Here is a 19,525-nt window from a genome sequence, read left to right as displayed (position 1 = left end):
TCACACGCGTCCCTTCCCCACCTCCCTACAAAAGCTGGCTGCAAACAGACCCATGGGCTCCCTCTAAATCACCCCCACGGCCCCTCCCTTGTCCATACCCTGCACGTCCCTGATCCTGGGTTCGACACCATCTCCTAAAGGCCAGCTCCTCTCCGACGGATGTCAGAGCGAACGCTCTGTAAATTCTGGACGTAATCCGATCGCACCCACATCCGCCGTGTCTGGCACCCACGGTGCCAGCTGCCCCGCCCCAGATGGGCATCTAGGAGCCGCCGTGGGACAGCGCCCGCAGCTGCTCCCTTCCTCCAGAAAGGAGTGAGTTTTGCAGCCTCAGCATCCAACCCTGAAGCACAGAGCTACCTGCCCCTGGATCTGTTTTGGGGTCACCGGGCGCCTCGAGAAGAAAGGCAACTAAGCCTTTGGCAAACGGGACGCTTGGCGAAGGCGCAATGTTTGCAGGGCGCGAGGACTGGGGGCTCCCTGCCAGGCTATGTTTAGGACGCTCTGGGTCACGGTTCTGTTTTAAGCGCCCATGGTGGAGGGCGGACCTCGGGCCTGGGAGACGGCCAGCGCCTGGACACCGGCAACGTGGTGGCTCTCCGTGCACAGAGCTCGCCGGCCACACGCCTGGACGCAGCAGGGACGGCTCCCAGACGGCGGTGCGGGAGAAGCCCGCTATCCAGCGGGCAGAAGGAAACGGCGTCACCATGGCGGTGTTTTCCGCCGGTGAGCTCACCATGATGATGGCTTTCCTCAGCAACACGCAGGCATCGTGGAGGGAACATTCCACAGCTCGGACTACGGGAGACATGTCTCATTCTAGGGAACCAACCCTGCGTCCAAGAACCCTGAAAAGGGGAAAAACATCTTCTCTTTTTTAATTTTTTTTTTCCTTTTGGAGAGAGGAGGTAATTACGTTTATTTATTCATTCATTTATTCTTTAATGGAGGTACTGGGGATTGAACCCAGGACCTCGTGCAAGCTAAGCACACACTCTACCACTGAGCTACACCCTCCCCTGCCATTTTTTTAAAAATTCTGTTTCCCTCTCCCTTAACAGAGGCACCGGGCATTGAACCCAGGACCTCGTGCACGCCAAGTACGCGCTCCACCCCTGAGCTGTACCCCTACCCCTTGGTCTGTCATTTTACACGAGACATTTTACAGCTGTTCTTCAAAAGAAAGGCTCATTGTTCCACCCACTACTTGGATGGCTCTCCAGGGAATGATGCCAAGCAGTGGGGAAAGGGGAAAAAAAAAAGCACTTTCCAAAGGGTTCCATTGTGACCGTCCCCGCCCCTTTCTATGACATTTTTGAAATGACAAAATTACAGAAACAGAGCATAGGTCAGTGGCTGTCGGGGGTGAAGGATGGGGTGGGGGGTTGACATGGGAAAGGGGTGGGCGGGGCTTTGGAAGAGCCACACCGACTGGGGAGGGGTGGCAGGAAGGAGCAGGGGGCTCCTAAAATTGCTCTATGGGTCGCCCGCGATGTGAAGACTCTCAAACCCACACGTGCAACAAAATCACACGGACGTGCACACTCAGACACCCAGGGGCGAGTCTGAGTTAAAACAGGGAGCTGCGAAGAGATCCAGGAGAGACAGAGGACAGCGTGGTCGGGGTGCAGCCCTGCTGGCCTGCAAGACGGGCGCCGCTCGGGGAGAAAACGGGGCACAGTTTGCACAGGATCCTTCCATTTCCTGTCTTAACAACTGCAGGAGAACCTACCATCCGCTCAAAGCAAGAACCTTTTTTTTTTTTAACATCAAAACTCAAGCCAAGGAGGGGGGAGGTACAGCTCAAGTGGTAGAGCGTGTGCTTGTTAGCACGCACGAGATCCGGGGTGCAATCCTCGGTACCTTCTCTAAAAATAACGTAAGGAGACCTAATTACCACCTCCCCCCAAAAAAAACTCAAGCCATACAATATAGCCTTCTTTTAAAGGAAAAAAATTAAACTAAACTAAAAAAGCCGAAACAAGGAACTCTGCCTTCTTGGCCGCCGTCCAGTCCTTGTGAAATGACCCAGGACCGACGGTTCCTTCTGAAGGGCGGGGGACCCGGTGCCCCGGTTCTTGTATCAAAGACTCAGGGCTGGACACGCACGCTGTCACAAGACGAAGCGGACTCCAGGTACAGGCGTTTTCTAGACCCAGGCAGGCGTCACCAGCACCTCCCCTTTTGTCTACAAGGTTTCTGGACTTGGATTTATGTTCTGTGTTTCCCATCTTCCGCCTGACGTTCTGTCTGAGAGCACACAGGGCGGAGGTCCCTTCCCTCAGTCCTTAAGTCCTTTGCTCAGGTGCTCCGAAGGAAAATAATACCATGCGTCTACAAAAGCGGCACTTGGAAAGGTGCTCAAGGGCACACAGCACCAGGAAAATGTAAATCAAAGGCACCGTGAGGCACGCCTCTTCACGCCCACAAAGATGGCTATTATATTGGGATAAAAAAAACAAAAACAAAAACAAAAACACCCAGGAAATAACAAAGTTGGTGAGGATGTAGAGAAACAGGAACCCTTTCACACTGCTGTTGGGGATGTAAAATGGTACAGCCACGTTGGAAAAGAGTGCTGGGGGTGGGTCTCTGAAAGGTTAAACACACAGACACCACAGTCCGGCTATACCATTCCTTTGTGTCAACCTACCCGAGAGAAATGGAAACAAGCATCTACTCAAAAATGTGTGATGAACACTCAAGACTCCATGACTCACAGTACCCAGAAAAGTGGGAACCACCCAAGTGCATGGATGGATGGAAGGATGGAGTCCATCCATGTGGGGGAATATTACTCAGCCAGGAAAAGGAGTGAAGCTCTGACACAGGCTACAATGTGGATGGACCTTGAACACAGGATGCTCAAGAGAGAGAAGCAGACACAGAAGATCGTATATTCTATAATTCAATATTTATGAAAAGCTGAAATAGGGAAATGCATGCAGACAGGAAGCAGATGGTAACCAGAGGCTGGGAGGATGGAGGAATGGTGAGTGCTGGGGAATAGGTCCAGGGTTTCTTGAGGTGGGGGGTGATAAAAACATCCTGAAATGACAGAGATGTGGCACTTACATGATTCTTCAAGTACACTAATGTGTGGCATTTGATGGTGAATCATACAGGGAACTATTTCTCAAGAAAGCAGTTTATAATGGGGGACACCTTGCTTAATCGTGAGTAATGGCAGACGGGTGGAGATGCGAGGATTCTGGCATCCTGCTCATGGATGAGGAATGAGACACTAAACTCTGTCTAAGCACATCCACCATGAATCTTCCACAGTGTAATAGGTCCATTGATCTCAATAAAACTGGGGGGGTGGGGAGAAGAAATGGGACAACAGAGAGGTGTGTATAACTAACAGGGAATTACCTGGAAGCCAGGGCGATCACGCTTTCCATGAGAAATATGGTTCAGAACCTTAGGAAAGAAAGTGACCCCCACCCCGAAAAAAAAAAAAAAACCAGAGTCAAATATTCTGCGGTCACTTATACTTGGCTGTCAGTAAACTACAGAGAAATGATGGCATGAAGAGAAACAGGATACAAAGTTGTATGTGATGTCTAATAATGTAAAAAATGATGGTAAAAACTGAGTAATATTAGAGAGACATGAATCAAATGTTCATAGCAAAAGGGAAAAATCACTTTCACCAAGAACGACCTCTGAGAAGAATTCAATGTCAAGGAAGTCTTTAAAATCGACAAAGAGAGTGGAGCAGACCCAAGGGAGGGATTTTCACACGAGGGGAAGACACCTGGTGCCTGACTCCTTCCATATGAGGCAATGAAATATTTTCTGACAGGTCCTTTCAAGCCAGGGAGGGAGCTGGCCCCTGTACTCCTTGGACCCTGCATCTCTTATTGGCTTTCTTGTCAGGTAATTGATAGATGTAACATGCGTATCAGTTATGGATCAAGCCAGAGAAACAGATCAACAGAACAAAGAGAAAGAGAGATTACTAGAAGGAATTGGTTCATGCAGCTGTAGACATACAAAGGTGCCAACCCAAAAATCTGCAGAGTAGACCAGCAGGCGGGAGACCCAGGGAGGAGCTAATGTCACATTCCGAGCCCAAACACCATCTGGAGGCAGAATTCCCCCTTCCTTGGGGGCTTCGGTCTTTCTTTCCTCCTAACACCTTCAACTGATTGGACGAGGCCCACCCACAGCATGGAGGGCAATCTGTTTGACTCAAAGTCTACAGATTTCAATGTGAACCTCATCTTAAAAAAAAAAAATACCTTCTCAGAGACATCCAGACTAGTTGTTTGAACACAGAAGAGCTGGGTCCATGGCCCAGCCACAATGGCATAAAATTAACCAGCACAAAGTATGAGAGTTTTTAATGCAACAGTGAGCCCTAACGAACTTCTGATGGGCATTATCTCAAAGCATGGACCCAGCTCTGAGAGTGAACTTCTTCCTTAGCCAAGCCATGGCCTCTAGTGAGAACTAGAGGAGAACTCTGGTGCAGCCACTAGGGAGAACCGTATGGAATGACATTTGGAAATGTAGACAGTAAAATGATCAGCGGTTGCCAGGTGGGGTGGGGGAGGGGGAAGGGATAAGCAGGTGGAGCAGAGGGTTTTCATGGCTGTGAAAGTACTCTGTATGATCCTATAATGATGGAGACATGTCACTACACATTTGTCCAAACCCACAGACTGTCTAACACCAAGGTGGGCTGTAATGTAAACTGTGGATTCGGGGGTGGGGGGTGGTGAGGACGTGTCCACAAAGGTTCATCCACTAGGAACAACGTACCCTCTGGTGGGGGGTGTTGATAAGAGGGAGCTGGTGCACGTGTCAGGGCGGGGGGTGCACAGGAGGAAATCTGTACACTTTCCTCTCAGTTTTACTGTGAACATGAAACTGCTGTAAAATAGAGTCTACTAATTTTTTTAAAGGTTATGCTAGGAGCAGGGGACAGGAAGGACCCACACAGAAGGACACTGCTGTGTGGGGAGAAGCCCCAGTGGTGACAAGAATAAATCCAGAGGGGAGGCTGTAGCTCAAGTGGTAGAGCGCGTGCTTAGCACGCACAAGGTCCTGGGTTCAATCCCCACTTCCTCCTCTGAAAATATACAAGTAAACCTAATTACCTCCCCCCTAAAAGTAAACAATAAGACATTTTTAAAAAATTTTTAAGAAGGGGGTTAGGATATAGCTTAAGTGGTAGAGCGCACGCTTGGCGTGTGCAAGTTCCTGGGTTCAATCCCCAGTGCCTCTGTTAACGGGAAGAAATACATAGATGGTGGATAGTAAATACGTAAGTGGACTGATACACAGTAAACACACAGATGGATGATACAGATGTGGACAGATGAGAGATGACTACTAGAGGGACAGAATATTTTTTAAAAGTGTGTACAAACAGGATATAATGGTATAGAGATAATCAATCCCCCAGGCACAGAATCACGAAGCTTAGTAAGTAGTAACCGACTGGCCGGGGACACAGTGGTCCCATCACCTTCCGGCCCATAAAGCCCCTCCCAGCGTCCTCACTGCCCTGCATGAGGTGTCACCTTCCCCCTCCCACCTCCTCTCCAATCACCGCCTCGTTTCCACGAAAACCCAGCCAGGAGCCTCCTAGAAGCAGAAGCCCCGAGGAGACGCAGCACACCACGTACCGCCTCCCAGAACCCCCACCGTCCGGGGGGGCCAGGCATCGGAGAACTCCCCCTTCAAAGGCATCCGTGGAGGCCGCAGGGTTCCATCCGCCTCCTGGAGGAAACGCTTCCTGAGGGACCCACTCCCCGCCGGGTGCCATCTGCCACCAGCTCCCGGTGCCTCCTGCCTCGTCTCGCGTGGCAGGAAACACAATTGAGCGAGTTTGGGTCAATCTAGAAGGCGAACAAACGGGGCTGAAACCCAGCGGCGGGCAGAGCTTCCCGGCCTGGCTTCAGGCCAGAGGTCGAACTCCTGAGCGGATCTGGTAAGGGTGCGCCCAGGAAAACAGAGGCCAGCGCCCCAACCAAGGTGCTTCCAGCCTTGGAGAAACGGACCAGGAAGCCGGAGAAAACGCAGGTCCGGAATCACAGGTCCCGGAGGGCTATGCGGCGGCATGTCCAGCCCTGCAGCCAGCAGCCCGGGTTTGCGGAGGGGAGGAGGGGACCAGAGGGCCAGCCAGGATCGTGATCCCAGCCCAACAGGACCTCCGGCCGTGTGCCCGGCGGGGCTCCCACAAGACGGCTGTGGTGGGGTGGTGGACGTGCCTGCCAGAGGCACGCGAGGAAAAGCAGGAGCTGCCTTCCCCACGCCTGGGGCAAGGCTGCAGCCACGAGAGCTCAAAAGCAGGTGGCCAAGGGCCTCCCCACCCCGTACAAGTAGAGCCCGAAGGCCCAGCCACGTGTCTGCAAGACGTGCGAGGCACACAGCAGCTAGTGTTTCCAGGCGGAGGTACAAACCCGGTGCCATCAGCCAGAGCAGCTGTGAGGCAACCAAGTCTGTGTCTTAATATGGGACGATTTGTAGGATGAGGACCCACAGGGCTGCACATTTCCAAGGAAAAGAATTCTAGTTATTTGTCCAGGATTGGTCCAGGCTGCACCCAGCACGGCCTTCACGGGTCAATCAAGCCCCACATCTGAGGACAAGGGGCCACGGAAACATCCTTTGTCCCTTGGCTGAAAACACATTTAAACCCTTGATCTAAAAGATGTCTCTCTCTCTCACACACACACACACACACACACACACACACACACACACACACACACACACACACACACAGTGGAATATTACTCAGCCATAAAAAAGGATGAAATCATGCCATTTGCAGCAACATGGATGGACTTGGAGATTATCAGACTAAGTGAAGTCAGTCAGACAGAAAAAGACAAATATTCTATGGTATCACTTATATGTGGAATCTAAAAAAAATGATGCAAATGAACTTATTTACAAAACAGACTCACAGACAAAAAACAAACTGACCAGAGGGAGATAGGAAGGGATAAATTGGGAGTTCGAGATTTGCAGGTACAAACTACTATAAATAAAATAGATAAACAACTAGTTGATACTGGGTCGCACAGGGAACTACATTCAGTATAGTGACCTATAATGAAAAATAATCTGAAAAGGAATACATGTTATGTGTACGCATGACCGCAAGACGGTGCTGTGCACCAGAAATGGACACAACCTTGTAAACTGACTAGACTTCAATGAAATAATGAATAAAAATAAAAATACACCCCCCAATCTATCATTCCCTGCAGCTGGTTTTCCCTTTCCTTCTTGGGGCTGCTATGAAAAGTTAACATGAGGCCCCGCTGCAGAAGAGGAGGAAAAAACCAGCTCAGAATGATGACCTTATAGCAAGATGTGAGCATGACACACAGTGTTTTGAGGAAGCAGAGAAAGATGAGTTTAACAGCAAGATCTAAGCACAAAACACACGCACGCACACAGAGGATTTTGAGGAAGCAGGTGCTGGGCAGACCCAGATAAGAGACGGCCGTAACGGTCAGTGTCTTTACGAGAAATCCTGGACGACACCAAATCCGAGTCACTTATCGAGCCGTCCCACTTAACATCCGGTGGGGAACCCTCTGGAAGTGGCGGGTTATCACGACTGAAATCTGGCCCATTTATTTAAACTCAAAAATGTTTGTGGAGAAGATTAAATGTTTGAACCCGCCTCCCCTTCCCCTCTGGGAACAGAGGCAAACCATAATATGCAGTAAGAAAAATAGGACAGGACGCTGACCATGGGGTCTGGCTGTCTCCTGGGTACTGTGTCTTCTTAAGTGGAAGGGTGGGGAGTGGGGGGGGGGCACAGGAAAGGATGGAAAAAACCCCAGGTACCCGCATGCTATACCCCGGTCCGTGTTCTCCGCTTAGAAAGGCTCGGGTTAGGGGGCGGGTGTAGCTCAGTGGGAGAGCGCATGCTGAGCATCCACGAGGTCCTGGGTTCAATCCCCAGTGCCGCCACTTCAAAAGTAAATAAATAAACCTAATTACCTCCCCCACCAAAAGAAATTTTTTTAATAAAAAAATAAACTACCAGTTGATTAAAAAAAAAAAAGAAAAGAAAGGCCCGGGTTTATAAAACCGACCTCCTTGTCACTGAGCCCAGGCCCAACGGAAGGCCAGCCCAGGGAAGGAAAGTGGTGGCTTGATACGTGGCTTTATTCCCCATAAAGACATTCTGATGCAAAAAGACTCACAAATGCATCACAGCCCTGGATCCCCAAAGACCCTGAAACAAAGCACAGTGAACTTACTTATTCTCCACGGCCTGGAAAAGGTTCTTTAAGCAAACAAACAGACCAAGGAGGGAAAAGAAAAACCACTTTTCCTCCTGGTCAGTTTCCGGCCAGGGCCGGCGTCACTGACACACGCCAGCTACACAGGTAAATGAGAAGCCGGCTTACTTCTGGGGTTTCTGGGACGAGAGTCAAACTCGAAAGCACGGAATAAGAAAAAAATACAGGCCGGGAGGAGAGCCGGCAACCTGACGAGGGCTTTGGAAAACCAGCAGGGGAAAGGCAGAGGCTGCTGGCGAGAGGGACACACGTTTCATGAGTTACAGAAGGCCAAGATTTTAGGAAATAAGTCTGCGGGGGCCGGATGGAAGCAGCAGAATACAGCCCAGGGAGGCGGGAGGTACGTCTCTGGGGCTGATCTTCCAGCCTGGGAGCAGAGTGGGGACACCTTACAGAGCCGGGACCTGCGACTCCTTCCAGCCGCCCTGCTCCTGAGACTCAGACCTGAGGGTCTCCTGAGACAGCAATGCCATCTCTTTCCTTCCAAGAAAAAGGGCAGGTGAAGCTGACACTTTATTTCAGAAAAACATCATCCACGGCTGGGAACATCAGGGTACAATTTCTCCATGGGAAGTCACCCGCCAGGAACACAGAGAAATTCCGTCCTTAAGCCTCAGGGTGCTGGGGTCCCCGCAAAAGACTGCCAGTGGTTGAGAAGGGTCTTTGGAAACGGCACACCTCCCAACGCTGTCTTAAGGTAGGATCAGAGACGTGGGCTGTGCCTCTTAAGAACGACCAGCTAGCTTCAAAAAAAAAAAACGAAAAGAAAGGAAAAAAAGTGGTTCTTTCAAAAATCTTAGTGCCTTCCTGTCTCCCCAAATGGCTGAAGCCACCACAAGGACCCCCAAAGATAAAATTACCTCTGGTAATATTTTTAAACTGACAGCCCACATGGTATTGAGTTTAAGAGAGAGAATTTTCAAGTACCCTTTCCGGGAAGCAAATCTAAATCACCCCTCCAAAGCTAGGCGGGGTCACGGCAGGGTTCTCGGTGTTTAAGAGCAGGCTTTCCAAGGCAGGGACGGGGCCTCCTTCTGTAGTCTCGTCCCAGGAAAAGAGACTCTGGGGAAACCCAAAGTTTTAGCACCAGCCCCACATGCACACAAACCACCTCCAGACCCACGTGCTCTGGGGCTTGCAAGGACCATGAATTCGGGCAAGGCGAGGGGAAAAAAAAAACTCATTAACGGCGGAAAATTCAACACACCCCACACCTCTTTTCTGCTTTTTTATAAGCGGTTGCATTGCACCCTCCATTTTAACATCTCCCACCCAACATAAAACCAGTCTCTCTTGGAAACAGGGTACAGTGTCTCCCCAGCTGCCCAGAGGCAAGGTTCCCAGTGATATTATAATGTAAACGTGCGCACCGGTACCCACAGGTCGCTCACATCCAGCGAGAGGGCTTGTGTGCAGGAGACAGAAGGAGGTTGATCTCATCTGCAGAAGTTTTGATGTTTTTCTCCGATTTAAACCCAAACCCTCCCTGGCGGAGAAAGCGAATGCTGGGGTAAGGGGATGATGTAGGAAATAAAGCATCCGACGTGGACTTAGGCATCTGGAATCCTACGAGCCAACATTTACAGCTTCTCCAAGTCACGTCTTTCCCTTTGGCAGGGATGCGAGCCCCGCCCCCGCGAGGAAGCACGCCCCATGTCCCCACCGCAAAGCCGGCTCTCTCTTGCTCCCTGTGTTTCGGGTCGCGGCGGACATCAGAGCCCCGGCCAGGGCCCCCGCACCACCCCCCGCCCCCGGCGCGCCGGCTACACGAAGCCGCCGTCCCGGACGCCCAGGTAGCCGGCGTGGCCCGCGTCCCCCAGCGCGCAGCCCTGCTCGTGGTCCAGGCCCCACTCGCCCTCGTCCTCGTCCTCCAGCTCGGCGCCGGCGCCGGCGCGCGCGTTCTCGTACAGGAAGACCTGCTCGTCCACGTGCGCGGGGGCCAGGCGGTTGCGCTTGGCGAGGACCACGTTGGCCGCCGAGCCGAAGAGGCGCTCGGGGCAGACGCGCGTGGCCGCCACGCACCAGTACCTCTGCAGCACCTTGGGGAGCACGGGGAACAGGGCCAGGCGGTCCGACCACCACTTGAGCGGGTCCTCGCCGAGGCCCAGCACCTTCTGGGACTTGAAGTTGCTCAGCTCCTCCACCACCTGCGCGTGCCACTCCTCCTGGTCCTCCACGCCCCCCGTCGGGCAGAAGATCTCCGCCAACATGTTGTTAATGACGCTGGCGGGCGCCGGCGTGGGCGACAGCGCCCGCTTCTTGGCCGGCGGCTCGTCGGGCACAGCGTACACCTTGTCCTCAGCGGGCCGGCAGGCGCCCTCCTTCAGCTTCTCCAGGAGCCCCTTGGCCTCCTCCACCACCCGGTTCTCCACCTGCTGGCGCTCGAAGGCAGACAGGAAGGGCAGCCTCTTGTAGCGCGGGTCCAGGAAGGTGGCCACGTTGAGGAACATGTCGATCTCGGGCGTCTCCTGGTAGGTCCTGGCCAGCTCCTTGGCGATCACCTCCTTGGCCATGCTGATCTCCTTGGAGTCGGTCTCCTTGACGTTCAGCGTGGTGTTGAGCAGCATGTGCAGGAGGGGCTTCACCATGCTGATGCTGGGGTACCTGGAGGCCGAGAGCATCTCGGCCACCTGCTGGAAGGGCTGCAGGAGGTCCACCAGCCCCTCGATGGTGGCCCACTCGGCGGCCTCCAGCATCAGGTGGTGGTTGTTGCTGTCCTCCAGCAGGACGCCGGCCACGGCGAACTGCTGCTCCTTGAGGCGCTGTAGCATGGCCAGCGTGCTGCCCCAGCCGGGCACGCGGTTGCTGACCAGCATGCAGGGCGCGGCGCGCTGCTGCGTCTGCTTCTGGTAGAGCATGTACATGGCCACGGTGGACTGCTGGAAGTACTCCACCAGCCGGCGGCAGCGCGCCAGCAGCGCGCCCAGCTTGGGCAGCTGGAAGGCCTGCTGGATGCCAGCGTCGAACGTGTGCCCGAGGCAGGGCATCTGCACCGCAATGTCCAGCAGCGAGCAGGCCTTGGCCACGTCCTTCCCGCCGTCCGTGGTGGCCCCGAACACCTTGGAGCTGACGCCCCACTCGATGAAGGTCTCGTACAGGACGCGGGTGATGGTCTCCGCCGCGTTGTCCTCGGGCACCTCGAAGGTCTTCAGGCAGCGGGAGCCCACGGACAGGCAGTGGGGGGCGCCGCCGCCGCCGCCGAGGAAGTGAGCGGCCAGCGTCACATAGGTGCGGTTCTGGCTCTCGCTGCGCCACAGGTCGGTGGAGATGCCGCAGCACGCGGCGTCCGCCAGCTCCTTGAGCACCGCGTCGCGCACGGCGCCGTAGCGCTCGGGGATGGCCTTGCTGCAGAAGAACTTCCTGCTGGGCAGCTCGTAGCGCGGCTCGGCCGTCCGCAGCAGCACCTTGAAGGTGGGCTCGTCCACGATGGACGCGGGGTAGAGCCCCTCGCAGATCAGGCCCATGACGGCGGCCGTCAGCTCCTGCTGCCTCTTGCCCTCGTGGCCGTGCGCCCCCTTGGCGGCCGCCAGCGGGTCCTGCGCGCCCGGCGGGTGCGGCGCAGCGGCCGCCGCCTCGGGCTTGAGCTTGGAGAAGGCGGTGGCGAAGGCCTCGCGCATCTGCTCCGTGTTGCTCTTGACGAACTCACAGAACTCGTCGGGGTGGTTCTTCTCCAGGTGGTAGGAGAGGTTGGACGTGTTGCCGGAGTAGGCGATCTGCGCCATGCAGATGCGGCAATAGATCTTCTTCCACTGCAGGATGCAGCCGTCGGCGTTCGTGTCGAAGCCGAAGTACCGCCACACCTTGCTCTTGGCCCGCGGGTGCGCCACGAGCTTCAGGTCGCTCTGCGAGCTGTCCAGGCTCTTGCCCTCCATCGCGCCGCCGCCCGGGCCTGCCCGCCCGGCCTCCGCTCATTCGGGGCGACCTGCTAAGAAGCAGCGAGACAAACACAGCGTGAGACCGGAGCCGGGCTCGGGGGGGTAGGGCGCGGGGGGCCCGGGCGGCGCTGCTGCGGGCCCGAGGGCGCGCGGACAGAAGGGGCCCCGCGGCCGCTGCGCGCGTGCGCACGGGGCTGCTGCGAAGCAGACGGGAGAGTCGGCCACGTGAGCGCGCTCCTCCATGCAGGCGCCGCCAGTCTGAAGACATGCATCCTTGGTTCTGGTTTCTTGGAAGATCCTGGACTCCTCACGACAGCTCTCTGCCCCGCCTCAGCGGTTCTGAATTCTGTTCTAGGAGATCCATCAGCCCGGCACCAACCAAGCGGGCTCGTTTCCCAGGGGGAGGCCATGCGCCCAAGGGCCCCCACCCCCAGCCCAAGAAGACCCACCGCCCCAACTTAGACCCCCTGTGTGTGTCACCCACCGCCCACCACAACTTGCTTCTCAAATCAGAGAAGCAAATACAGGGTCTTAATTTGGTGCGAGCAATCATTCTGTTGGCAGAGAGGCATTAAATAAAATTTTTCAAATTTTCTTTTAAAGTGATGCCTTTCTGAACACGATGAGATACCACCTTACCCCTGTCAGAACGGTTTTCATTGAAAATTTTCATCAAAAAGAACACAAATAACAAATGTTGGCCAGGGTGTGGAAGAAAGGGAACCCTCCTACGCTGCTGGAGGGAATGTAAATTGGTGCAGCCACTGTGGAAAAGTGTGGAGATTCCTTTAAAAATTTAAAACAAACTACCACACGACCCAGCAATCCCACTCTTGGGTACATCTTGGAAAAAGCAAAAAAAAACCCTCTAACTTGAAAAGACACGTGCACCCCAGTGTTCACAGCAGCACTATTTACAATAGCCAAGACATGGAAACAGCCTAAATGTCCATTCACAGATGACTGGATATAGAAGATGTGGTATATTTACACAATGGAATATTACTCAGCCATAAAAAAGAATGAAGTCATGCCATTTGCAGCAGCATGGATAGACCTAGAGATGATCATACTAAGTGAAGTAAGCCAGAAAGAGAAAGACAAATATCACATGATATCACTTACATGTGCAATGTGAAATATGATGCAAATGAATATATTTAAAAAGCAGAAATAGACTCACATAGGAAAGAAACATGGTTACCAAAGGGGAAGAGGGGGTAAGATGGGGGAGGGGGTTAAGAGGAACAAACTACTATGTATAAAATAAATAAGCTATAAGGATGTATTATGCAGCACACAGGACAGAGTCAATATTTTATAATAACTATAAATGGACCATAACCTTTAAAACTTGTGACTCATTACGTTGTACATGTGAAACTTACACAATATTGTACATCAACTATCCTTCAGTAAAAATAAAAAGACGCCTTTTTGAACTGTGGGTGCATGCGGGATCAGGAACCGGGTTGGGACAATAATGGATTTCCCCTTCCCTACAACTTCTCCAAAAGCCCACCGTGGACCCTCACACCTGGGCGCAGAAACACCCATTAGCTGCGAACGCACACAAGAATCCCCAGGCTCTCAGCGGGGAAGTCTGCACAGTCTAAGGGCCAGCCCCCCGGCTTCCCGCTGTCGGCGACGTCCACCCGTCTGGTCTCTTGAAGCTGCCACTCAGGGCAGCTGAGTCTTCTTAAAAAGTGTCTATCTGCTCCTCACAGACACAGAACACCAATTTATGGTTATGAAAGGGGAAACAGAGTGGGAGAGAAACAAATTAGGGGTATGGAATGAACAGATACACACGGTGATACATAAAATAGATAATCAACCAGGATTTGCTGTGTAGCACGGGAAACTATATTCAGTATCTTGGAATAACCTGTAGTGGAAAGTAATCTGAAAAAAATACATAGAAATAAATAACTGAGTCACTTTGCTGTACACCTGAAACTAACACAATAGGGTAAATCAACTATATGTCAATTTTTTTTTAATTTTTTTTTTAATTAAAAGAAAAATGGTGTCTGTTAAGTCTGCAAGCTTCCCAGTACAGCACTCAGGGGGTTAAACCACAAACTGTAGCAACCAGATAGTTTCTGAGTAGGGAGAGTATGTTCAGAGCCAAAACTTAGTAACTAGAATGGGTTGCAAAGCACCCCCTCCCAAAATTCATGGTCCTCCCAGGATTGTATTTGGAAACAAGGTCTTTGCAGAAGTGATGACGTGAAGGGTCTGAGAGGAGGTCCTCCTGGAGGAGGTGGCCCTGCATCCAAGTACAGTGTCCTCATAAGACAAGGACAGACACAGACACACAGGAGCAGCCACGTGGAGATGGAAGCAGAGACGGGAGGGAGGGAGCCACCAGCCCAGGGACGCCTGGAGCCCCCAGAAGCTGGAAGACGCAGGTAGGACCCTCCCCTGGTGCCTCCGGAGGGAGCGCGGCCCTGGGACAACTTGACCTCAGACATCTGGTCTCTAGGACTAGGGGGAGGATGGATGCCTGTAGTTTTAAGTACATTGTTTCAGCCGCCCCAGCACTCTGAGGACGAAGACAAAACTCTTCGAAGATACTGACTGTTCACATCACCCCCAGTGATGAGCAGGAGTCTCTGAATGTCCCCAGGTCCTCATTGACAGTCAGGCCCTGCCATGCTGGCTTGAGGTCAACAACACCTGCCTGGGGCTTTCTGGGGAGAGGTCACCATGGGGCTGATTTACAGCACATGTTGTGGGAGGTGGGGGCAGAAGGATGCAGTGCTGTGACCAACGCATCTCCATGACGGGGGCAGGGGGATGGCAGGATACAACACAGCCAGGACTTCCAGAAAGGAGAATCCCCAATACGAGACTTCAGCCAAATGAGGACGGGACACCTGGATGTGGCCAAGGCACTCAACGAAAGTGACAATAACGTTGCAGCGGGCACCACTCCTGAGCTCTGGGATGTGAGCCGTTCCAGCAGGTACCACACCTGGGATCTGGATTTTGAGTGTCCGTCCTACATGGCAACACGATTCAGGTTTTCTTTAATCAGATCTTCCTATTCACTCTGATGATGGTGATGAATTCTTGTTGGCACTTGGCAGGAGGTCCTGGTGCAAACATTTGCACACACAAAGCATCCTCAAAAAAGAGGCTTCTTAAGGAGGACCTGCCTGCATGGCCTCCATCAACTCCTTCAGGCCAGAGAGTGATGTCAGAACCCCCAGGAACCCCTCCCCCAGAAAGGAGGCCACACACAGTAGGGCGGTTCTGAAAGGATACGTTTAAGGCAGCTGGGCAGAGCCGCCGGCCACTGTCTTCAGGGCCCGGTGCACAGAGAGCTCTCTGTCCATCAAGGGTCAGGAATCAAGGTTTTGCCCCAGCAGCCTCCCTCCCCGAAGGGGACCACTGCCAAGACGCTGCCGGGGCCCCGGGGAGATCCTGCCTTTCCGCACATCGGGGAGACCGGCCAGATCTTTGTCTGCTACAACCAACACAGGGAACGTTGCCACAGATGCAGGGAGAAACAGCAGCGTGAAGGCCTGCCTCCACTTTGCAGTAGCATTTTTAGGGGAAATTTCTGCACGGTATGAGAACTGCCCTCTGAAAGACACATATTAGATTTTTGTCTCCAAGACTCACTGACGCATGAGAGAAATTTAACCTGTCAGAGGCAATCACAAAAGCCCAGAGAATCTGGACATCAGACCGTCTCCCGGCAGTCCTTCCTTGCTCACACGCCGTCTCTATCAAGTCATGGCTAGTCTGCCGCGATCCTGTCTTTTGATAACGCATCTTAAGAACCAGCACTGTTCAGGAGAGCGTTGCTTTTTTAGCATCTTCCTCCCCCTCTTCCATGTGAACTCACGCTCTCAGCTGATAAAACCAGACAACGCACAAATTCCAAAGTTCTCAGGAAAAAAAAAAAAACCCACCTACTCCCTACCTGAACCAGGTCTGTTACACTGGTTTCAGTTTAGCTCCACGCCCAGGGCAAAGTTCAATGTCTCCTCCTCAAAAGTCCATTCCACTTACAAGTGAATTTTTATAAATGGGTCAAAAAGCACAGGGGGAAAAAAAAAAACAAAAAGCCACAATCCTGGTCAGACGCTCTTTCCTTTTTTCATCCGTCTCTCCAGGGCACACAGGAGTGCTTCCCAGGGGCCACTGGGGACCATGCCCGGAGTGTGGAAACGTAAGCAGACCTTAGGCTACGTGTCTCTCTCCTCGCACCACACAGTAAGGAGATTGGCCAAGAGGTAACAGTGCAACAGAGCAGGGCCCCGTGGGGTCCCCCCTGGTACAAACCCTTTCCCGTTTCTTGTTAGTGGGACAGAGACTTCCTTCAGCCTCCTGGACCTTCCCTGAGCTCCAAAGGACAGAGTCAAAACAGTAGCTAATCAGGGAAGGGCGGGAATGCAGAGAACAAGGGAACAACCTTCAAGAAACAAGAGTGCAGCCTTGGGGAGGCACATCCAGAACAATGCGTCCGAGTTCTCCTGAAGGAACTGAGGCCCCCGCCCAGGTGGAGGATGGCGCCTTCAGGCTGAGCCCAGGATTCCTGGAGCCCCGTCCTGGTGCCTCCCCACCGGCCCATCAGAAGACAAGTCACACCCCTGCAGCCCCCACCCCACATTTTGCCTATTAGAAATGTCTCCCCTCAAACCATGGGGAGTTTGGGGCTTTTAAGCAAGAGCCACCCCTTCCCCTGGCGGGGTCCTGCCATAAACCTTTCTCGGCTGCAAACTCCGACATTTCCGTTTGTTACCCTCACAAACTTTGGCTCCACCACCACCACCATACTCACTTCCCTGCACATTTTGTTTCGGAAAATGGTTATTTTTCACCTAAAAGATGAAATGTCATTTATGCTCCGAGAGCCTAGAGTTAGTCTCATGCCCTGTAAATCAGGGCAGAGAGAAACACTGCGGTTTCCCCGCGTTAAGGGCTCGGCACCCCAATATGGAGAGACACAGCTCCCCTACACCCACCGGCACCCCGGAAGTCCCCAGTCAGTCAGTGAGAAGGACGCCCAAGGGTCCTGACACCGGGGAGGTCGCGAAGGCCCGAGAAACAAGTGGCCACTGAGCGGAACGCCCTCCCCCCCAGGCCTCCGGGCGCCCCGCAGCCGCCCGGCCCCCGAGCGCGCCCCGCGCGTCCCCTCCGGGAAGGCCGGCCGACCTGGCCCGGCGCTGGCGGCCGGTGTCTCGGGCGCCCCCTCGGCCCTGTGGGCGGAACCGAGCTGGGCGGGGGCTCGCGGGCCCCGGGGACCCCCGGGAGGGCGGCGGGGAGGGGCGGGGGCGCGGCCCGGGAGCACCAGCCGCGGCGCGCCCGCCTGGGCCCTGCTTCCGGGGGCGCCGCCCGCCGCCGGGGTCAAGGGCACGCGGGGCCCTGCCGCGCCCCCCCCCATGCCCCAGGGGGTCCCCCCGAGCGAGGGGCGCGCCCCTGGCCCCGTGCCACCGCCGCCTCCGCCGCCGCGGGCCCCCCGCCCGGCCGCGCGCCCCGACCCCCGCCCGCCCCCGGCCGCTGACCTGGCTCCGCGAAGCCCCCGAGGCAGCGGCGCAGCAGCTGCGCCAGGACCACCGCCGCGCCCACCGCGTAGACCCGCAGGGCCGCCCGCGCCGCAGACAAAGCCGACATGGCTGCCCGGCCGCCGCTTCCGCGCCGCCCGCGGGACTCGGCGCCCGGCCGGACGGCGGAAACGCGCCCGCGCCGGCCCGCCCCCCGCGCCCGCGCGCCGCCCGGCCGGCCCCGCCCCGCCCCGCGCGCCCCACTCCGCCCCGCGCCGATCCCCGCCCGGGCCCGGGCCCACGGGGACCGTGCGCCCCACCCCAGCCGCGGGCCCCAGGGACCCCCGCCCGGACCGTGCGCCCCCAACCCGAACCGCGGACCCTAGGGACCCCAGCCCCGAACATGCACCCCCAACCCGAACCGCGGATCCCCGCCCGGAGCTCAGACCCCAAACCATGAACACACATCCGAACTGTAGACCCCCTACTCTGATCATGGACCTCAAGCCAGACTCTGAACCCCCTACCCAGACCCCAGGACCCACCCCCAACCCAGACCCTGGGACCCCTTCCTAAACCACAGACCCCCAGAGACAGCTCCCCAGACCCCAGAACCACCACCAGGACCATGCACCCCACCCAGATGCCCACCTATGCCACAGACCCCTGTTCAGGCCCCAGGACCCCCATCTGGGCTGCAGACCCCTGCCTGTGACTCTACCCTGAACCCCACCCGGAGTGCAGACCTCAAAAGCCCCCCTGGACCACGAATTCCCCATTCAGAACATGGGCTCCTGCCTGGCTGTGGGACCCCTGCTCAGACACCAGTACCCCACCCAGACTTCAGAACCCAGCCCACTCAGCCAGGACCATGAATCCCACCCAGCTTCCTAACTGGGCCATGGAATCCCCACCCAGACTTCCACCAGACCCCCCAGAGACCCCTGTGGGGACCTCCACCAGACTCCCACTAGAGCCACTGACTCCCATCCATGTCACAGCTTGGACCCCATACCCCACATCTCCCCACACTTCCCCCCAACCCAGACCCCTACCCAGAACCTTACAGAAACAGTAAACCTGGCAGCCCCAGACCCCACAAGGACGTTAATACCCATCAGGACCCTGGACCCCCATCCACATCTTCCTAACTCTGACACTCACATGGCCCCAGGCTAGCACCCCTCATACACACACCAGCAGAGAACCCCACCCCAACCCCTGCCAAGGCCAAGGACCAAGGATCTACATGCCAGCCCCACCAGGCCCCCTGCTCCTGCTAGGAACCAGGATCCCACACTCCACAGCCCTCTGGAACCCTGACCCCAACCTGGACCCTGGGCTTCCCCCCACCTCCATAGAAGTGAGCCCACTGGACCTGACTTGGGGGACACCCCCAGCGTGCAGGCTGCACCCTCCACTCAGGCCACCTGGCGTGGGCTCCTGTGTGGATCTAAGGTGCTCAGATACAGACCTGCTTGGTGCAGCTCAAGGCTGGGCTGGGAAGGGTCCTTCTGGCCTGTGCCCATGAGGAAACAGTGGCCAGGAAGCCTTCCCAGGATCTCCTGCAAGAGCTTGGTATCCAGCTGTCCTGCTTGGCACGGTGCACCGAGGGGTGCCAGGCTTGCTCAGGTGCGCCCAGCAATGAGCCTCGGGGAAAGTCACAACAGCTATCATCCTTCTCCCCACCCTAAAGGACCTCCCGCAAGAGCCCCTGGTGTGTGGGGTGTCTGCATCAAAAAGAAGCAGGTGGAGACCAGGCAGCAATGGGGGTGTGGACCTGTCCCTGGGTGTTTGTTCTGAAAGAAGCACCTTGCAAAAAAAGAGGGGTGGGCGGTGACAACATGTTATCCCCGGAGCACAGCAA

The 19,525-nt window shown here is 55.0% G+C and overlaps 2 protein-coding genes across 7 annotated transcripts in view; both read right to left on the bottom strand.

Moving 5' to 3' along the window:
- LOC105097381 (dehydrogenase/reductase SDR family member on chromosome X) overlaps positions 1-17,810 on the bottom strand; it is a 225,620-nt gene extending 207,810 nt beyond the window's left edge. For all 5 annotated transcript variants that reach the window (XR_010379290.1, XR_010379291.1, XR_010379292.1 and 2 more), the window contains exon 1: positions 17,680-17,810. Coding sequence is in view for 1 of the 5 variants with exons in the window: in XM_064482645.1 (XP_064338715.1) it covers positions 17,680-17,788 (109 nt within the window). In the remaining 4 variants the exon portion in view is untranslated. The remainder of the gene's footprint in view (positions 1-17,679) is intronic.
- LOC105097376 (E3 SUMO-protein ligase ZBED1) lies at positions 9,500-17,819 on the bottom strand. 2 transcript variants are annotated; one of them, XM_064482643.1, is made up of 2 exons: positions 17,680-17,819; positions 9,500-12,207 (listed from the first exon to the last, which is right to left on the bottom strand). In XM_064482643.1, exon 2 carries the CDS (start codon positions 12,152-12,154, stop codon positions 10,046-10,048), a length of 2,109 nt encoding a protein of 702 aa, XP_064338713.1. In that variant the 5' UTR covers positions 12,155-12,207; positions 17,680-17,819; the 3' UTR covers positions 9,500-10,045. The 2 variants fall into 2 exon arrangements, with proteins under 2 accessions (XP_064338713.1, XP_064338714.1); XM_064482644.1 differs by having other exon boundaries at positions 9,500-12,204; positions 17,680-17,812.
- Between the last annotated feature and the right edge of the window lie 1,706 nt (positions 17,820-19,525).

This window comes from Camelus dromedarius, chromosome X (genome assembly GCF_036321535.1).
Source record: "Camelus dromedarius isolate mCamDro1 chromosome X, mCamDro1.pat, whole genome shotgun sequence".
Taxonomy (NCBI): domain Eukaryota; kingdom Metazoa; phylum Chordata; class Mammalia; order Artiodactyla; family Camelidae; genus Camelus; species Camelus dromedarius.
Note: the sequence above shows the minus strand (reverse complement) of the source record. Positions and strands in the feature narration are given on the sequence as shown.